Genomic DNA, 20,502 nt, shown 5'->3' with positions numbered 1-20,502 from the left:
GGGGATTATATGTCACGTATCCCGTTAAATACAAACAATTAGAAATTCAGGATAATATGTTTTCAAGCTATTGTTCAAGTAAAGAGCTTTTCCAAGTTATACAAGAACTCAAATAGAACATGGGTCATACTTCCGTTCCACCCAAATTCATAAAATAAAGAACGAAAACAATTATTGAAATATAAATCAAAACATGAATTAAAATAGAGAAATAATATTATCAATCCATACAATAGACAGAGCTCCTAACCTTAACAGTGGAGGATTAGTTGCTCATGGAATATGAAATGTAAATTTGTATGGAATAATGTTGTGGAATGTTGTTCTGGAACCACCCTATTGGGATTCCTTTTATAACTAATCCTAATAATTTAAAAATCAAATTTCTAAAATTAAAATTAAAATAATATCTTTTCCTAAAATAAGATTTGAATTTAAATTCGAATTAATTAACAAGTCTTCAGCTGATGGGTGGGACCACTTGATTTGTCCATTCTGTAGCTTCTAATCTGTGATTTATGAGCTAAGAACTGTGTCAAAACAGCCCAGACATCGCCCCCAGCGTTTTTCTACTTTTTCTACACGTGGCGCATGTGACGCGTCCGCGTCGTCCACGCGTTCGCGTCATTTGTGCAGATTCCAGTCCACGCGATCGCGTCATGCACGCGATCGCGTCATTGTGATTTCCTCTATTCCGCGCGGTCGCGTGAGCCATGCGTCCGCGTTGGTATTCGCTGGTCATCTCCTTGGCTTCTTCTCTTTCTCTGCAGAAACTCCATCAAATTCCGCCAAATGCTACCTAAAATAAACAGTATTGTACAAAACTCAAAATAGCATCCATAGTGGCTAAAATATAATTAATTCTTAATTAAATTCAACAATTTAGATGCAAATTCACTAGGAAAAGATAGACAAGATGCTCACGCATCAGATACCTATTCACATATGGTGGTACAGCTATATCATGGAGGTCCACGAAATAGACAATTGCAGCAACATCCTCTAATCATTCTGAAATACTAGCGATTCATGAAGCAAGTCGCGAGTGTTTTTGGCTCAGGAGTTTGATCCAATATATTCTGTCATCATGTGGACTGATTGATCATAAGATAGCTCCAACTGTCCTGTTTGAAGATAATACAGCATGCATTGCTCAACTTAAAGGCGGATACATCAAAGGTGATAGAACAAAGCATATTTCTCCCAAATTTTTCTTCACTCATGATCTTCAAAATCAAGGAACAATTGATATCCAACAGATCCGCTCAAGTGACAATCTGGCAGATTTGTTTATAAAGTCACTCCTAAAATCCTTCTTTGAAAGATTGGTACATAAAATTGGGATGCGCCAATTTCGAGACATCAACTGATGTCGACAAGAGGGAGAGGCTGTACTCTTTTTTCCTTGGTCAGGTTTTTTTCCATTGAGTTTTTCTTGACAAGGTTTTTAATGAGGCAGTCTCCATCACAAATGATTTTGTACTCTTTTTTTTTCACTAAAATTTTTTTCATTGAATTTTTCTTTAGTAAAGTTTTAATGAGGCATATTCCTAAATGAGCATCCAGCCAAGAGGGAGTGTTACAACAAGGATAGATAAGGATGAATACCCATTTATGGACGCTCAATTTTTCTATGCTGAAAAGAGCAAGTTCTCATGACAAAGCACAATTAATGAAGTTTGAAAAGTAGAATTTTTTTGCCTATAAAAACATGAACGATGCAAATGAAATATACACACAAGCAATAAAAACAATTCTTCTTCTTCTCTATATTACAACTATTCTGAATATTTCTCTTTCACTCTTTATAATATTAGTGAATATATTAATTACTTCTATTATAGTGAGATAATTATATTGGTAAATATTAATACTAGTGTATTCTATTTATAAATATTTATTTTATATCTATTATATCTTTGAATTATTTTACAACAAAAACTAGTTTATTAGGTGAAAGAGTTTTATGGTTTAAATTGACTTATTTTCTTAATTGATATTTATAACATTATTATATTTAATTTGTAATCAAATTTGTTACACTATATAATTAAATATCAGCCAGAATTATATGATCAATTTTGAGGTAAGACTCAAAGTGTGATAAAATCTATGTTATATTATAAATTTTAAGTAAAAAAATATAATTTATGAATTTAACTTATATTTTATTTTTATAAATGTATATTTTTTGTGAATTTTTTAAATTGAGTTTAATTGATTAAAATATATTTTTTAGACCTTTAAAATTGACATATTAATTTTACTTTTTATTCTATTTGATGTCTTATCTTAATATGTTTATGTAAGTTGTTTAAAATTTAGGAGTTAAGGATGGTTGCAAAAATAAATATTTTATAAAAAAATAAAAAAAATAGATCAACTATTTACATAATTCTATCTATACTGTGTACATTTATACTGTACATAGATAACCTATTTTACTCTTTGTGAACTGCATATATATTTTACTACGTACGCACATTTCTATTCACGTGATTTATTAAAAAGGATACGTGCAATTATGCTTTGAGGTTATTTTTTGAGTGAATACCCCATCCGGCCCCTAACAATTATCTCGAAAGGACAACGAGGCCCCCAAGAAAAAAAAACACCCAATCCGGCCCCTGATAAATTTTTTTTGGGACAGATTAGCCCCTGTGCCAAAAAAAATAACATTTATTTTTTTGTGGCACAGGGGCCTCGTTGTCCTTTCGAAGTAATTGTCAGGGGCCGGGTTGGGTTTATTTTTTTTGTCAGGGGCCGAATTGGAGTTTTTTTTTTGTCAGGGGCCTCGTTGTCTTTCGAGGTAATTGTCAGGGGCTGATTTGAGTTTTTCTCTTATTTTTTACCCATTACAATTTATACTCTCATAAATGAAGTTAAGATTTAAAGGAATCATACACACACTTTAAAACACTCATTTTTTTTTTTTAGAATTTTAGTTCTTGAATTTTAGAGAGAGAAGTTCTAATTTTTTTTTAAATTTAAAATTTTCTTATGAATTTTTTTTTTAATTTTAAGTTTTGATCTTATTTAAGTTTATTTTTTGTTCAAATTTTTTAATCTACTATTTTATTTAAATTTATGTTCATATGTTAAATTCTTAATTTTTTATTAATGAATTTAATGCTTTATATTAATTACTTACTTGAGTTGTTATTGTTAATTTTTTAAATTAAATAGTTATAAATTTTATTAATATAATTTATAATATTTTATGTTTATTTTGATGAAATACTTAAACTAAATATGAAGTAAATTTTCATCCTATGAACAAACACGCATACCTCCCTATAAACACAATCCCTAAAACTTTTGAACCTGTTTAGGAGCATCGATCAACAATTCACGTACATATTTCAAGAATCATTCAAGCATTATCAATTTCACAATTTCACATTCAGACAATCAATTCAACGATCATTAAAACATTAGGATTTATGACAATATTTAGGAAACTTGATTCTATCAAACCCTTACTTCAATTTCAAACTTTCTAATAAACTTTGAGAATCCAATATCATCAATCCCACCAATAAAAAAAATATTCTAATCATAGTTTGGCCTTGTAGCCAAAATCCTAAAAGAGATAAAGAATGAGATTTTCTCACTTTGGAATTTAAAAATTTGAGATTTTTGCTTATCTATGAACTTAAAATATAATTCCTAGATTAAGAAAATCAGACAAATGGATTAGCACCTCTACGGCCATTTAGCCGAATTTATGAAGAGAGGAAGGAAAGGATTCATTTAGCTTATCTTGATGAAATTGCAATGGTTATAAAGAAGGTGTGATGAAGAGTTAATTAATCATAGCGGAATTTTGCTCGGAGCCTTGAGTTCTTTACAAATCAAACGTGAAGTTTAAGGTGCTTGGTGTTCTTAATTAGCTTTGTAAAACTTGAGAGAAAGTTTAAAAAATAATTAAGCAAGGATGAGTGAGAAAAAAAGAGATGAACGTGTTACGTGTGTTTAAGGAGGGTAAGCAATCAAGCATGGTAAAAGATTTCCTTAAAAGAATGAACATGACACGTATGGACTTTAAGTGTGTTTTTTATTAATATTTGCAAACGGATGCCAATACAAATGTGTTTTTATAAAATTAATTTTGATTAAAATAGGATTGGTGTCAATGTAATTTGTGTTTAAATATTTTTTGTCTTTCGAAAAAATAAATTATTTTGGATTATATTGACCAAAATTACATTAGAATATAAAATTATTAAAAAGAATATAATTTATATTATTTTTATATTGCTTATGCAAAAGATAAATATTATTAAATATAGTTTTTTTTAAAATGTAAATATTATTCTATAAATATAATATGTTAATCAAAATGTATTTAAATAATAAATATTATTATATGATTTAAAAAACAAAAAATTTAAATATATGTAATTATAAAAAATATAAAAAAAAATATGACATTATATGTTGTCTAAATTGACATGTATGATGAGAAGGTGATTAGGAGATTTTTTTTTTGTATTATAGTAATTCAAACATGTATATAAAATGATGTATAAATATAAGTATATAAATAAAATTAAGATAAAACTTACTCATTTTTTTTAAATATAATTTTAATAATATCAAAATCAATTTTAAAGAGATATAATTATGACTTATATGAAATATACATACATAAAGAAAGTGTTCACTTATTCTGCATTTGTTTTTGAGAACAGAATAAGATAAGATACTGAGAATAAAATATAAACAAAAAAGACACAAAATTTAGTGTTCTTATATTCTATTTGATGATAAAAAAGAATAAATTATAAAAATTCAATTTATTCTCATTTTTTTTATTAAAAAAATTTGAGAAGAAAAATATAATAATAAAAAATATAATTATAAAAAATTAACAATAATAATGAAAGAAAAAAAATAAAAAATAAGTTGTGTTCTTTATTAGTATCTCTATGTCTTTTCTGTCATAATGGACACAAAATACACTAATTCAGTATCTCTTATCACAATATCTCTATCTATATTTCATATGTTATATACAATTTTATGTCTCAGTGTCCCTTTCTCAATGTTCCGTCTTTGTAAACAAATGTAGCCTTATAGATTATTGTTGTTGAATGAACTAGTCTTATAATTTAAAGCTAATCTTTTTTGTATTTGAGATTTTATGAAAGAGCTCTTTTTAAAGAAAGAAAAAAATATGAAAAATATATGGTTAGTAAAAAATAAATTAGTCTATCATAAAATTTCAATGACATTTTTAATTAAATATTGAAGCAAGTCTAATATTATTTTTAAAAAAATATGTTGAAAAATGCTGAATGTTGATGAAAAAAAAAACCAAATAAAAAAGATGCAATTCAAGAAAATAAAAAATATATTTATTAGATGTAACATTTAACCAAACACAGTATTTTTGCCTTTACAGTTGCCTTTGCATCTTTATCAATGTTGATGATACAGGTAACATACATTATTATTTTAGATTTAATATATTTTAAAAATATTTTAGTATAGTTTAAATTAATATATTTAATTTGGTAATTTAGATATATATATATCTTTTACCGGTGGATTTTTTCTTATAAGCTAGCACTTCGTCCTTGAGTGTTCTTTTACTGCTTTTTATTTGAATCTGACCGATTAAATTGAGTAAAATTGTGATAGACATTTTTTCAAATTTGGAATATAGAAAATTCTAAAAATCCACCACTCAAATTATTAGGTTCTTTCAAATAACAACATAATTTATTTATATATTATAAAATATTAAAAAATTCTGTCAAAATTATTGACTAGTTATTTTAAAAGTAATACTACTTTAATCATCAGTATAATACATATCACTAATTAAATCAAGCATAAACTACATTTTTGAATAATTTAAAAATACAATAAAAATATAATAAATATTATTTTTTTATAAATAATAATTTTTTTTATATATTAAATGAATGACTTGATTTTTGTGGCAATATGATATCTTTATTAATTAATTAGAGATAATGGACCTTCATAAGTTAAATAAACTTAAATAAGTTTTAATTTTTTTTTATAAAATATACATATTTTGGACCAAAATTTTAAAAAAATGTGTATTTTAGTTACTTATATAATTCTTTTATTGAAATATATAACATACTTATATATTGTCAACTTTATTAATATTAAATTATTATAAAGAATTGAAGTTCTATTTATCAAAATTTAAAATTTAAAATAATTTATGAAAACTTTTGTGTTTAAGCAGTGAGCTAGTTTAATTTTGAAACTTAATTATTTTTAATAATATGACGTTATATGATTGAATACATGTATAAAATTACTTTATACTAACAATGCACTAAAATTAAATTTTTAAGAAATATGTGAAAATAAAAAAAGATTAATCTATTTAAGATATTAAAAATTTTGAATTTATGAAAAAAAAAAAGAAAAATTGATCCGATAACTAATTTGATTCATAATCTTTAATTTTAGAGATTAAATTAAATCGTTTTATAAAATTCAGAAACCAATTTAAATTGTTTATAAGGATGACATGCCAGTGATATGTGACACTATGTCAATGTTGACATATCATATGTCATTAATTGACACATTATTATTTTATTACACATAATAGAATTATATTTTAAAATGTGACACTGATGATCTATATAAATATGTCACAATAACATACTATTAACAAAAAATATTTTAAAAAATAACATAATTTATAGAGTAAAATTTGAAAATCGAATTAAGACAATTAAAAATTTAAAAATTAATTTAAAATAAGGGTGAAAATTCACATGCCACTTTAAAGTTTAATTCAATCAAATGTTGAAGGAGTTGTCATAAATATAATGTTTCTTGACGGGCACTGAAGATTTTAATTGCACTCTTTGATCCATCTAAAATACGCAAAACGCAAAGTATCAAATATCAACTGTATCATGTTATGTACATCTTTAAAAATTATATATATATATATATATATATGTGAAATAATACATGTAATTAATTTATACAAAAAATATAATAATTCATTTAATGAGTAATTTTTTGTTAGTATATAATATTTATTAATACACAAAGTTATTAAAATTTATTATTTATTATTATTATTTTTAATCATTAACACAATTTTTAGTTTAGTGATCTAGCTAATAGTATAATTTTAGTTCACACTTTTAAAATTTTAATAATTAATTACTAATAAAAATTAATAAATTTTATTAATTTTTTAACTTTTTTTAATTAAATATTATTACGAATGGCAATTCATATATAGAATGAGTAACGTTATATATTTAAATTTTTTTATGAATTAAGTTTAATTAAATTAAATAATAAAATTTAAAATATTATTTATAATTAATTTTTATTAATGTTAAATTAATTTATTTAAATTTAATTAATAAAAAATTTTAAATGTGTAGTATTATCCATATAGAATAGTATCGAATGGAAAGGTTTAGAATAAAAATAAAATCCAAGGTGATAGTTTGAACCCACCTGTAGATAGAGTTACATAAAATTTAAATCCTATCCTATCTTATGATCCTTTATCCTAGTTGTGTAATGGATCTCAAATTCAGAAATTCGAAAATCAAAGTTAAAAGAACCAAAATCGTTGCTACGTACCTTCAAGAATCACGCATCGGTAAATAGTAGTATAATTATTTCAAAGCGATATTATCTACGGTGGTCTTTCTTGTTTTCTGTCCATCCATCCTTCTCTTCTTTTCGGCTCATCCTTAAACGCTCCTTGCTAAGTATGGAGTGCTGCACACCTTGTGAATTCGTAAATCTGAACTCTTCATTTATTATATTTTATTTGAATGGTCTGGATTTAAAAAGGTAACCTGTTAATCAGGTTAATCATTTTTTATAAGTTTTAGATTTTTTTTTATAAGTCTCAGGTATTGGGCTGAAGTTCAAAATAAAAAAATAGTATATAAATATTAAAAACAACATGCCTGTAAAAAAAATTATTGGATTTTAGAATTAAAATAAATAATACATAAAAAAATAATATTAAATATATATTATGTATATAATATTAAAATTTAAATAAAATTTGTTTTGTGTGAAATAAAATTATAATATTAAATATAAACACAATGCTAAAAAATTTGTGTTATATATATATATATATATATATATATATATATAACACAATGATAAAAAATTTTGTGTTATATATATATAATTTTATTTTGTAAGAAACAAAATTAAAACATTAAATATGAACAGAATGATAAAAGATTTTGTATTATACTAATTTAATTAAAAAAATATATATACAACGTAAAAAGCAAACAAACATATAATAATTTTATTTTGTGCGAAACAAAAATTCATATAAGTTTTTATTAACAATTTTTTTATTGAAATGTGTTATTTTACTATATTTATAATATATTATTTGGGATAATTATATTATTTTAGTTAATATATATTATTTAAAAAAATATTTAAAATTTATTATTTTGTATTAAGAATATTATTAAAAATATATTATTAGTTTTTGTTAAAATAATTTTTTTTTCTTTGGTTCAAATACTATGACAATAAATTTTTTTTACGTAACTGCGTCTACTCAATAAATATTATATTCATTTATTTCTATATTGTATGTAAAATAAATAATTAATATTTAAAAAAGTTAATAAAAAAAGTATTCTTTTTTTTACCAACTCTTAGGTGAATATAGAGACTATGTCATTTGAACTATAACTCGTTGGCAAAGAAAGAAATACTCTTAATTATATATTAAATAAAATAATTATTTATTAGGCTCATTCTTATACAAATAAAAATTTTTTTTAGTTTTATATATGTAATATTTTATACCAATTAGCTTCAAAATTTAATTATTTTTTGAATAAATTAATAAAAATAATACAAATAATTGTTTAAATATAATTGTATTTTAATTTTTCATTCTATTACGTACACGTTGAGGATAATTTGAAATAAAAGATAATGGACTTATTGTAACTGTCATGTATTTTGTGCTTTGATTGCGTTGTCATCTGAGAATTATGGCGCCTTCATGGAGACCGATTCTTCTACAGAATCAGTTTTACGTTTGGAGTTAGCCAACCAGCAGCGGCGACAGACAGCGTCTTCCTTTTCTATGGCAGCAATTTTTCGGGCTTTGAAGGTCCATTTATGGTAGATGTGGAATGGGGTGGATTCAAGAGCGTCAAAATATGTGGCTAGACAGAACAATAGTGGAAGGACCTGCTAGCAAACAAAACCGTGAAAATGCTTGAAGACATCACATCAACAATAACATAATAACGGAGGAAATCGATCAAATTTTTCTGAGTACTCTTCTGGTGTAAAGATAGTGTTAAACGAGCGAATTAGTTTTTTTTGTTAGTGCCGGTTTGTTTGTTCAGTCCATGACAAAAAAAAAATAATTTACCTAATTACTTTTGATAGCAGGTTAACTTTAAAGAGTGCTGCACTCCCTACTTTGCCTAGAGTGCACTAGCTTTCGCCCTTCTTTTCTAATGTTAATTATTGAAAATTATTTTACTATTTATAAATTAATTCAGTATTATTTTCAAATTATATTTAATTTCATATTCAATCAAAATGTTATATGAAAAATAATTATCAAAAGAAATAAATGACATTAAAAATTTTTAAAAATTATATCTATCTAATATTATTATTAAAATATATCAGGATCAATTAAAATTTATTAAAATAATATAAAATATTAAATTTTAATGATTTTAATTCTCTTGATACTTATAAATATTTTTATATATTATATTATCTCAAACAATTTAAATATATATAAATATTTTTTACTATTCTTTTTTACTTTTCTAATAAATATATATCTTTATAAGAGACAAATAATTTGTGCATTTAATCTCTCTTAATTTTTTGTAAACATTTGAATAATTAATTAAAAAGCAAATGAAAATAATGGACAAATTTTTATTTCTTGATATTTTCCCCTTTTTTCAATGAATCTTTGGTCATTTGATTAAGAAGACAGTAAAACAAAATTCTATGTGACGAAAAAAAAATCGCATATCTTCAATACATATCCTTAAATTTGGTGTATTTTGGCAATATAATTCCCATATTCTTTAAATGTTCTTTAATGTTCAGATATAACAATTGAATTCCAATTAAAATTTTAAAAATGAAAAAATATAATTTTAATATCTTGATAATATAAATTTTTTAATGTCTCGGTTAATGGATTGGGATAGTAACTATTAACGAAGTCAATTCTAAAAATAATAAAAAAGAAACTAGAGTGAGTAATTTAAAATTATTAAAAAATAAATTTAATTAATAAAATTTTTTAAAGAATAATTTAAAGGAGTAATTTTTTGAGAGGAACTTGATTATTAATTCAAAATAGATATTGACTAAATTTTGTAAATAAAGTAATTTAAACGGTTAAAATTAAACTCATTTTAAAAACCGAAAAAGAAAAGTGGAAAAGACTTTCATATACTTCCCCACCACCTAAACTACTCTTATCCCGATAGATTAAAAGGGAAAAAAAATAATTAAAGAAAAAAGAAGTGCAAAGGGTGTAAAATATCCCTTCTTTAATTTCTTCCCCACACACATACACACATCATTTTCCTGCTCTCTTTCCACTCAACCCCCTCGTGTGCTCCTTCTCCCTCCATTAATGCCCCTCTCTCTCTCTCCCCCTCTTTCTGTCTAGAACTCTCTATATATACACACACATACATATACATACATATCTACACTACTAAGTTATTATTAATACCAATAATAACCTTAGCCTTTTACATTTTTCCATGTCTTCTTTCACATCACTACTCTTCTCTTGTGCAGCCATCGCCGCCTTCCTCATCCTCCTCCGGCGGTGGCGCTACCGCCGTCTCCGTCTCCCTCCGGGGAGCCTTGGCCTCCCCTTCATCGGCGAGACTCTACAGCTCATATCAGCATACAAGAGCGACAACCCAGAACCCTTCATGGATCGAAGAATGAACCGGTACGGTCCAGTCTTCACGACTCACGTGTTCGGAGAACCGACCGTGTTTTTGGCGGAACCGGAAATGAACCGGTTCGTTCTTGCGAACGAAGGGAAGCTCTTTGAGTGCAGTTACCCCGGTTCGATATCGAACCTTTTGGGAAAGCACTCGTTGTTGCTGATGAAGGGGAATCTTCACAAGAAGATGCACTCACTAACGATGAGTTTCGCGAATTCTTCGATCATAAAGGATCATCTTTTGGTTGATGTGGACCGGCTCATACGGCTCAACTTGGATTCTTGGTCCGACCGGGTTCTTCTCATGGAAGAGGCCAAGAAGGTTAGTTACTTAGTTATTAGTTAGGGATCGCATACATTGATTCTCTTGAGTTTAATGTTCATGTTTGATTTTTTTTGTTATAATTATATTAGGTATTGAAACTTGAAAGCGAGTTAAATATATATTATTTGAATTATTTTTCTATGAATTTTAAATAAAAAAAAAGGTTCAAAGAACTATTTGTATGAATTTCTTTTACGTAACCGCGTGCTAAATTCGGTAGACTACCTTAAATAAGAGTTTCATGTGCTATTATTATGATTGATGGTTGTTGGGTGTTTTGTTATATATATATATTCTTGTAACAAATGTTTTTTCTTACATTAAATATTATATTTATTAAATTTTGATTTTTTATTATGTGAAAAAATATTTTTTTCTGTATAACTACTATACATAAATTTGATGTTTGTATCTTTTTTTTTTTATTTTTTTTTACATCTTATAGTGTTATTTTTTTTATATTTCTTATCAATTATTTTTCATCACTTTTATTATTAAAAGTGGAAATTATAAAAAAAAAATATTCCTCTAAAACAAAATTTTACTGAGTCAACTCGGTGACAGATCGAACGAGTCAGGTTTCTGAGAGCATCATCATCACATATCATGTGGTAGAGATGGTGGACCAGCACCTTCTTTCTGCACCACCTCATAATAATCATAATAATAATGTTATCGTTTGGATCTTGTTTGTTTATTTGCTTATTTTGGTTCAAAGTTAAATACCTCCTTTTCTCAAAGTGTCCAACTATAGCCCCCCAAGTAACATTTTTTTTTTCACATCTAATTTTAACTTTATTTTTCTCAAGCTTGGGTTGATCGATGAGTATTTAGTTGAAAGCTTAGCTTGTTATAGATAGCATGTGATTGTGATGTACCTGATGGAAAATAATAGGGAATGGTGAGTCAGATTCCATGGCTCAGTGCAATGTGTCCAAATTCTTCCATTTCAATATTTCATTTCATATAAGATGAATCCCCACATCACGTTAACTTAACCGAAAAGGTTCTTTCAGCTAATAATAATAATAATAATAATAATAATAATAATAATAATAATAATAATAATTCTGAATATAAACATTAGGTCGTCATCATGTAGAGTAAGCATGCACATATATGAATATGTTTGTACATGCATGTGAAAACATTTCACCATTTCCTTTTGTTTTTCCTTTCTTTCTCTAACCCTACTACTGATCTTTTATATTCCCAAATAGCCAAATATGTATTATGTAATGATGTTGACTATGACATATTGTATATATGAATTTAATTTGAATGGGGAACAAGTGTTAATATAAAAAAAGTATTTATACAAATATTTAATTATGATTATATTAGTAAAAATGATTTAGTTAACACTACTACTACTACTACTACTACTACTAATAATAATAATAATAATAATAATAATAATAATAATAATAATAATAAAATTCATGATTGCATGTGTTATGAAACTATTTGTTAATAAAAAGAGATAATATAAATAATTAAATTTCTAACACTTTTTCAAACTAGAGTTTTTTTTAGATTTATTTAATTTTTGTATAATTTTTTCTCTTTTATTTGTTTATTTTATTTTTAACTTTTAGATTCACTAAAAATCAAATTTTAAATCTTCAAGACATAAAATTCATATTATATTATAAAATTATTTATTTTAAAAATTTAAACTAATAAAAGATAATAAATATTTATATCTTTAATAGCATGTTGTGTTGGTTGCAGATAACATTTGAGTTGACAGTGAAACAACTAATGAGCTTTGATCCAGATGAATGGACTGAGAATCTAAGGAAAGAGTACGTTCTTGTGATTGAAGGATTCTTCACTCTTCCATTCCCTCTCTTCTCCCCTACCTACCGTAGGGCCATCAAGGTGCATGCACCTTAAACTCATTTTTCTAATCACCTCTTCTTTTCTTTTCTATTTTTTTCTCTAATTATTAATACTCTTATTGTTACTTATTATTTTGCCATGGGGAAAACATGCATTAGCAATTATTAAACCTAATCAAATAAGATAGTATATAATCCACGTTATCCAAATACTGATCAACATATAGTATAATTATATATAAACTAATAATAATTATTTGGTTAATTCAAATAAATAATAATATAAAATATATATTTATCGTAATAATTTTTTTATTTTTAATATTTTATTACATAATATAAAATATTTTTATTCGTTAAAAAGTATTTAATTTAAATTTTTTAATATATTTCATGATTGTTAGAGACAAATATATGTAACATTATATATGACTCTGGTCCTCCTAATTAGAATAAATTCTTCATCCATTTCATTATAGTTATGTTATTTTGATTTCTTAGTCAAACATATTTAAATATTAAAATTAAATTAGATATATTTAACAATGTTAGAACTACTTATTAAATATGGAAAGAATAATAAATACTGAACTTGTTATATATATAGCTGAAATTATCTAATTATTCTCGACTATTATCCCAAGCTTGTTATATATAACTGAAATATTAATACTAATATTGAAAATGAATTGGCAGGCAAGAACGAAAGTGGCGGAGGCACTAACGTTGGTAGTGAGGGAGAGAAGAAAAGGGAGTGAAAGTGATGGGAACAGAAAGAAGGACATGCTTGGGGCACTGTTGGCCTCCGGCGAGCAATTTTCCGATGAGGAAATAGTCGATTTTATGTTGGCTTTGCTCGTCGCCGGCTACGAAACCACCTCTACCATCATGACTCTTGCTGTCAAGTTCCTCACTGAGACTCCACTTGCCTTGGCTCAGCTTAAGGTATGCAATATATTTACTTGCTATAGAAGATATAAAGATAATTAATTTTTTTATTCACTTCTTTGAATAATTATTTAAAGAAAAAAAAATATTATTTTGGTCCTTAATATTTAGAATAAATTTTATTTTAGTGTTTAACATTTTAATTGTTTTATTTTTATTCTAAAACATTTAAAATGATATCAATATTATTCATTTATCAAATTTTTCACTAATATTTAACGAAATTGATAGATTATTAATGATGTTTTTATTAAAACTTCGTTTGTTCAACTTCTTTTTTCCAGTTCTCACCTTCTCAACAAATTTAAATTCTATTTTTCTATACTTTTTTCTTTCTTTTTAAACTTCTTAGAGAATTAATAATGGAAAAAAAGAGTAAAAAAATGAAATTTAAGTTTGTTGAAAGGGTGAAAAGAGGAAAAAGAAGTTGAACAAATGTAGTTTTAACAAAACATTATTAAGAGTATATCAATTTTATTAATTGTTTGTGAGATATTTGATGTTGGGATAATATTAATACCATTTTAAATGTTTTGGAATAAAAATAAAACCATTAAAACGTTAAAGATCAATTTATTTCAAACATTGGTGACTAAAATAATACTTTATTTTTATTTAAATTAATGATTTTTTTATATATTACATTAAAATCTTTTTTCATGTTCAATCAAGATTGATCGCACAAAGTCAAAACTAACAAACTAATACATAATGATATATTGATAATAATGATGATGAGCACACGCTGCACTACTCTTGTTTTTTTGTTTTTATGCTGGTAACTAATAAACTTTGTTTAACTTAACCTTCTAAGGGTGTGTTTGGAAACCCGTTAGAAGGGAAGAAGCACGTTTAAATTTTTTGAAAGTTTCAACTTTTGGTTTGGCAAATTTTTTTCTCATGAATGCAGAAGTGATTCTGCTGCCAAAACCAGCGTTTACAAGAAGTAATTATTTTTAGCTTTTGCGTTTTCTTAACGGGCTTTTAGCCATAGATACTAACCTTTTATTTACCTTCTACCAACTTTACCTTTTGTATATGTTATTGTATTATTTATAAAATTTTTGTTATTTCTATTTATATGAGCTCTATTTTTCTATTATTTATTATTTTTATTTTTTTTAACTGTTTGTTTGACATTATACACTTTTATAATCGTGATTTTTGTGTATTATGTTTGTTATTATCTTTTTATAATATGATTTATTAATTCTATTAGGTAAAGTAAATTAAATAAAAAAATTAACTGTAAATAATAATAATATTAAAAGATTATAACATACTAAAAAAAAGTACTAAAAATATATTATATAAAAAGATCATTAAGAACTTTTAAATTTGTTTCAATCACTATATAAAGTAAATATTTATTTTTTTTATTATTTTCAGTACTATCTTTTATAATTGTAATTCTCTTATACTATGTTTTAGTGTAAGTTTTTATAATATAGATTAGAATTTTATTAAAAAAAGATAAATTAAATAAAAAATTAATCATATATAATAATAAAATCATAAACGTTGGATTTCAAATTAATATTAAGAATAAGATTATTAAGAGTACTAAAATAAGAGTATGATGTAAAAAAATACTAAAGTAACATTTAATACAAAAAAATGTAACATATTTGATTAAATATTCTTATATATATATATATATCTAAAATTTATATTTTTTATTTTTATTTAAAAATATATTTTGTCTATTTTTATGTTATTTTTATTTTAGTAAGTAAATATTAATTTTATTATAAAATTAACTAATAAAATCTATTTAAATATCTAAATTAAAATAATAGGATAATATAAAAAATTTAAGTTGATGTCTATTTTAGTAATTTTTTATCTAAAAGTGATTTTAAATGGTATAAGCCAAACAATATTTATTTTACTATAATCTATTTTGATACAAAAATTACCAAACATAAATCACTTTAACACAAACCTACTTTTGATCAAAATCAAGTTTACAAAATCAATTTTATGCAAACTCCCGTTTGCAAACTGTAATCTAAACACACACTAAGAGTTTATCTAATATGAAATATAAAGCCTATTTTTAATTGTTTGATAGATATAAATTTTTATTTTATTTTATGAGTCTGCATGCATGTATATGGTTGTACATGTGAGAAACCCCACCACCCTATGCATTATATAACCATGTCCGTCTCCATAACCACCTTCCTTCATCACAATGTGGCGTTGCTCTCTTTGGACCTCATTTTCGTTATCTAATCCTCTCCATCATTCTACCCTACCTCACCTAGGATGCTTTCAATTTTTTTGAGTTTAATTAATAGATAAATTCCAATAAAATTTTCATGTATTGCACAAAATAAAATAATAAACTAATAAAAAATTGAGTTGAAAATGGAAAGGTTTGAAGTAATACATACGACATTCTTTTTTTATATATGTATCGTTAATATCCTATATAATTTAAATATTTAACTAACTTGCAGATTTTAAAAATATAATAATATTTTTTTTAATAATTTTCAATGATTAAAAAAATTAATTTTTATAATAACTTTTATAAAATATTTTTTTGGTATACTTAACGTATCTCGCACAAATTAGCAAAACTCTCATAATTTAAGTTTTCAAGGAGGGTATTTAAAGTTGTAATATAATCAGGCAAAAATTATATTGAAACATTTTAAGGGGAAAAAAAAAAAAAGAAAACCTTGTCAGTGCTATAAATCTACTTTGTTGTTTTGTGAACATTTATGGTTAGATTCGATTAATAACATCTTATCCCGTTAAAACTTTCGCCTCAGTCAATACGATTGAAAGCCTGAAATTCATCATGCATTGGCTACGTGATCTTGGTAACTTCACCATTGATGACTTCCCTATATAATTTTTTGTTCATCAATTATAATTAAATTTTATGAATATTATAATTTAATCAATTTATATTAATAATTAGAATAGAATAAAAATATAAAATATAATAGTAACTAACATGAGAATTTTTTTTATAAAAATTTGATTGTATTGTAAAATTATTGTAAATTTGTAGTTATAAATTAAATTTTATCTCAAGTATAAAATAATATTTTACATGTTTATTTAATTATATAACTGTGATATGGATAAAAATAACTATATAAATCGCATAAATAGTCATCTAAAAAGATAAATGTAATTGAATTCATAAATTATTTTATATTATCAATTTATTAAATATGTAATGACTAATTTAGTTATTATTCTTTTTATTACTTATAGAATATTTTTTCACTACATATAATAGTGATCTTCATTACATTAATTTTGTTTTGTTTATACCACTACGGCAAGTTAACTCAAAATTTTAGTAATTATTAGTAAAACAGAAATACAAAAAAATTGTAGAAAAGTGCAAAGCAAAACAAAGAAAAGAAAAGAAAAGAGAAGGGAAAAGAACATAATGAAAGGAGAGACAGCGGTCAAACCAAACCAATGGACAAAATTATTACATGCGAAACGCACGCTTGCCTTGCAATGCATTATGCATTCATCTCTTAATTCTTTTGACCGTAATGCTACGTTTCTTCGGTGTCTGGATGACGGAAATACCCCTTGCCACATCCTCTGCGTAATCTCCAATTCTCCACAGAAGGTACTTTTGTATGTGGCAGAGAGAACTTGTTCTGCTTCACCTTAGGGAATCGTGTGACCCTGATTTTAATGACTATTTATGATCACACGGTCCTAAAAATTTGACCATGTTATAAATACATGACTATTACTAATACAGAATTAAATTGGTGTCCCAATAGCACGAATTAAAGTTACTAGTAATCGATAATTTTAAGAGATCTATGTTGTGTTTTAAAGGTATATACTAAAAATTTAAATTAAATTTTTTATTAAAAATATAAAAAATTTAAATATTTAATATATTTATTTTATATTATTAAATAATATTAATAATAAATTTATCATAGCTAAACTCTATTTTTAAATAATTTATTTTAATAAAAACATCATAAATACATGATAATTTTATTATGTGTTCCAAAGACATATATTAACTAATAAAAAAAATTACATATTAACTAAACCTTTAAATTAATCATTCCTTCGTACACTTTTTTTATGGGTATATAACATAATTTTTCTTCAGTAGTCCTAATCTAATAATTATTCTTTCCAATTATTTTATATCGTTATTCTTTTTCATATATTTGTTTCAATTATTATAAATGCACACAAAAAATTAATTATTAAATTATTTATATAAAATATATATCAATACAAAATATATATTAAAAATATATTCAACAAAATATATATGATATTTAATTTAATAATTAAGTTTTTGTGTATACATAATATTTTTGTGTTTGTTAAAAGGAATGACTACAAAAAGAAATTAAATTAACGTTGATGTGTTAAATGAATCATTATTTATGAGAAAAAATAAAATTTTAAAAATAGACAGTTAATTAAAAATATAGAGAATATTGGTACTTATGATTAGATCTTGATATTAAAATAAGGAAAATCTGTTTGTGTATCCAAATATTACATCAACTTTTTTTTTTAATCATCTTCTTTACCACATTCTCTTCTTTTTACTTTTTTTTTCTTTTTCAGTATTTTTGTGCTCAATTGTTTTTTGTTAATATAAAATTATTAATATTTTATAAGTACCTATACCCTTTTTAAGCTACGACAAACTATATATATATATTAAACTGCACTAACACATGGAATAAGAATTAGACTAATGGAGGATTGAATTGAGTGTTCCTCTATTGATATCTGAGACTTAATTGTACAATTTGACAGGAAGAGCATGACCAAATCAGATCAAAGAGTAAAACAGGTGCACCACTTGAATGGTCAGATTACAAGTCAATGATCTTTACTCAATGCGTAAGTAATTAACAGAAAGAGTTTGTATCAATATATTTATGTTGTTTTTGATATCTGAATTTTAACTTTGTGGATGCGATTCATGGCTTCATGCAATGTAGGTCGTGAATGAGACCTTAAGGATGGCGAACATAATTGGTGGAATATTCCGGAGAGCAACCACAGACATAAATATAAATGGTAAATTACTTGAAAAAGAAATTTCATGCACTACTTTCACCAGTTATATTATGTTCCCTCCTCTGTCTTTCTTGTATCTTATATTGTCAATTTTTTGGTATATTCTTTTGAAAAAATTTACGAGTTAAAGTTACTAACACTTTTCTCTTATTTTTTCAATTCTCTGTTTTTTTAATCAGTATATTTCAATTCATATTCAAATACAGATATACCAAAAAATGGTCAATAAAGACCAAAATGAAAAGAACTATATTAGACTTCACATTTCAAGAAATGATACTTGCATTTTTTTTTTCTTGACACAATTTTTTATAGTGTAAGATACAAACGTTTAATACCAAAAGTAAAAGGTAAACAAAATTATATACAAAGTGGTAGATATAACATACATTCGTCGTTGAATTTCCACCATAGCTTTGAATGCTTGGCTTGCAATAATAGGTTACACAATTCCAAAGGGATGGAAGGTATTTGCATCATTTCGTGCTGTACATCTTAACCCAAACCATTTCAAAGATGCACGCAGCTTCAATCCTTGGAGATGGCAGGTGCATATATACACCTTTTGTTGTTTGATTTCTAATATTTTATTTGTTCAAATAATTTTGATCGGAAATATTTGACAGAATAACTCAGAGGCAACGATCCCTGTAAATGTATACACACCATTTGGAGGAGGGCCAAGGCTGTGCCCTGGCTATGAGCTTGCCAGGGTTGTTCTTTCGGTCTTCCTTCACCGCTTCATCACCATCTTCAGGTATAATAATTAGTTATTTTTGTCTCTCTTTGCTGCTCTAAAGATGTAATTCACATTATTAATAAGATGTTATGTTATAATGGCAGTTGGGTCCCGGCTGAGGAAGATAAGTTGGTGTTCTTCCCTACGACTAGGACGCAGAAGAGGTATCCCATCATAGTGAAGCGTAGGGAGGAGTCAAGTCCTTGTATATAGCCCCATGAAAGAGCACCATGTAGAAGAAGAAAGAAAGAACAAGAATCTTAGATTGTAGAGATCAGTTTAAGCTGTTAATGTTCATTATTATGTAATAAATAAGAACAATAATAAAATTATTATAATTATGTCTACTTGCATGTTGGCTTTTTAAGATATAACCTTAGATGATTCTTTCATATCTAGTAAAGTATAACAACAATAAATCATTATTTAAAATCCTTCATGTACTTGTTAGTCCACTGCACAAAGCAAGCTAATCTAATATTAAGAGAAATATTAAAAAGATTTTAAAATTTATTATTTGTTACCATCATTAGTTGTTTACTCAATTTTTTTAGTATATGTTTTTTAGTATAATTATTATTAATTTAATATCATATTTTATATGATATTTTTAACCATTAATAAC

The 20,502-nt window shown here is 25.0% G+C and overlaps 1 protein-coding gene across 2 annotated transcripts; it reads left to right on the top strand.

The window, feature by feature from the left end:
- Nucleotides 1-10,570: 10,570 nt before the first annotated feature.
- CPD (Cytochrome P450 superfamily protein) lies at nucleotides 10,571-20,240 on the top strand. 2 transcript variants are annotated; one of them, XM_088507651.1, is made up of 9 exons: nucleotides 10,571-10,730; nucleotides 10,813-11,291; nucleotides 13,029-13,178; nucleotides 13,835-14,083; nucleotides 18,872-18,958; nucleotides 19,060-19,138; nucleotides 19,580-19,686; nucleotides 19,765-19,895; nucleotides 19,982-20,240. In XM_088507651.1, exons 2-9 carry the CDS (start codon nucleotides 10,953-10,955, stop codon nucleotides 20,088-20,090), a joined length of 1,251 nt encoding a protein of 416 aa, XP_088363777.1. In that variant the 5' UTR covers nucleotides 10,571-10,730; nucleotides 10,813-10,952; the 3' UTR covers nucleotides 20,091-20,240. The 2 variants fall into 2 exon arrangements, with proteins under 2 accessions (XP_088363777.1, XP_016181517.1); XM_016326031.3 differs by having other exon boundaries at nucleotides 10,573-11,291.
- The last annotated feature ends 262 nt before the right edge of the window (nucleotides 20,241-20,502 follow it).

This window comes from Arachis ipaensis, chromosome B10, assembly GCF_059453495.1.
Source record: "Arachis ipaensis isolate K30076 ecotype BB chromosome B10, ASM5945349v1, whole genome shotgun sequence".
In the NCBI taxonomy this organism is placed as follows: Eukaryota; Viridiplantae; Streptophyta; class Magnoliopsida; order Fabales; family Fabaceae; genus Arachis; species Arachis ipaensis.
This window is presented reverse-complemented; position numbering and strand designations above follow the sequence as displayed.

Bases quoted from the DNA above. Each gene is read 5' to 3' on its own strand.
- CPD (XM_016326031.3), top strand. From the start codon at position 10,776: ATGTCTTCTTTCACATCACTACTCTTCTCTTGTGCAGCCATCGCCGCC. The intron at 14,084-18,871 runs GTATGCAATATA...ACAATTTGACAG, and splicing joins TTGCCTTGGCTCAGCTTAAG to GAAGAGCATGACCAAATCAG. The intron at 19,139-19,579 runs GTAAATTACTTG...TTGCAATAATAG, and splicing joins CACAGACATAAATATAAATG to GTTACACAATTCCAAAGGGA.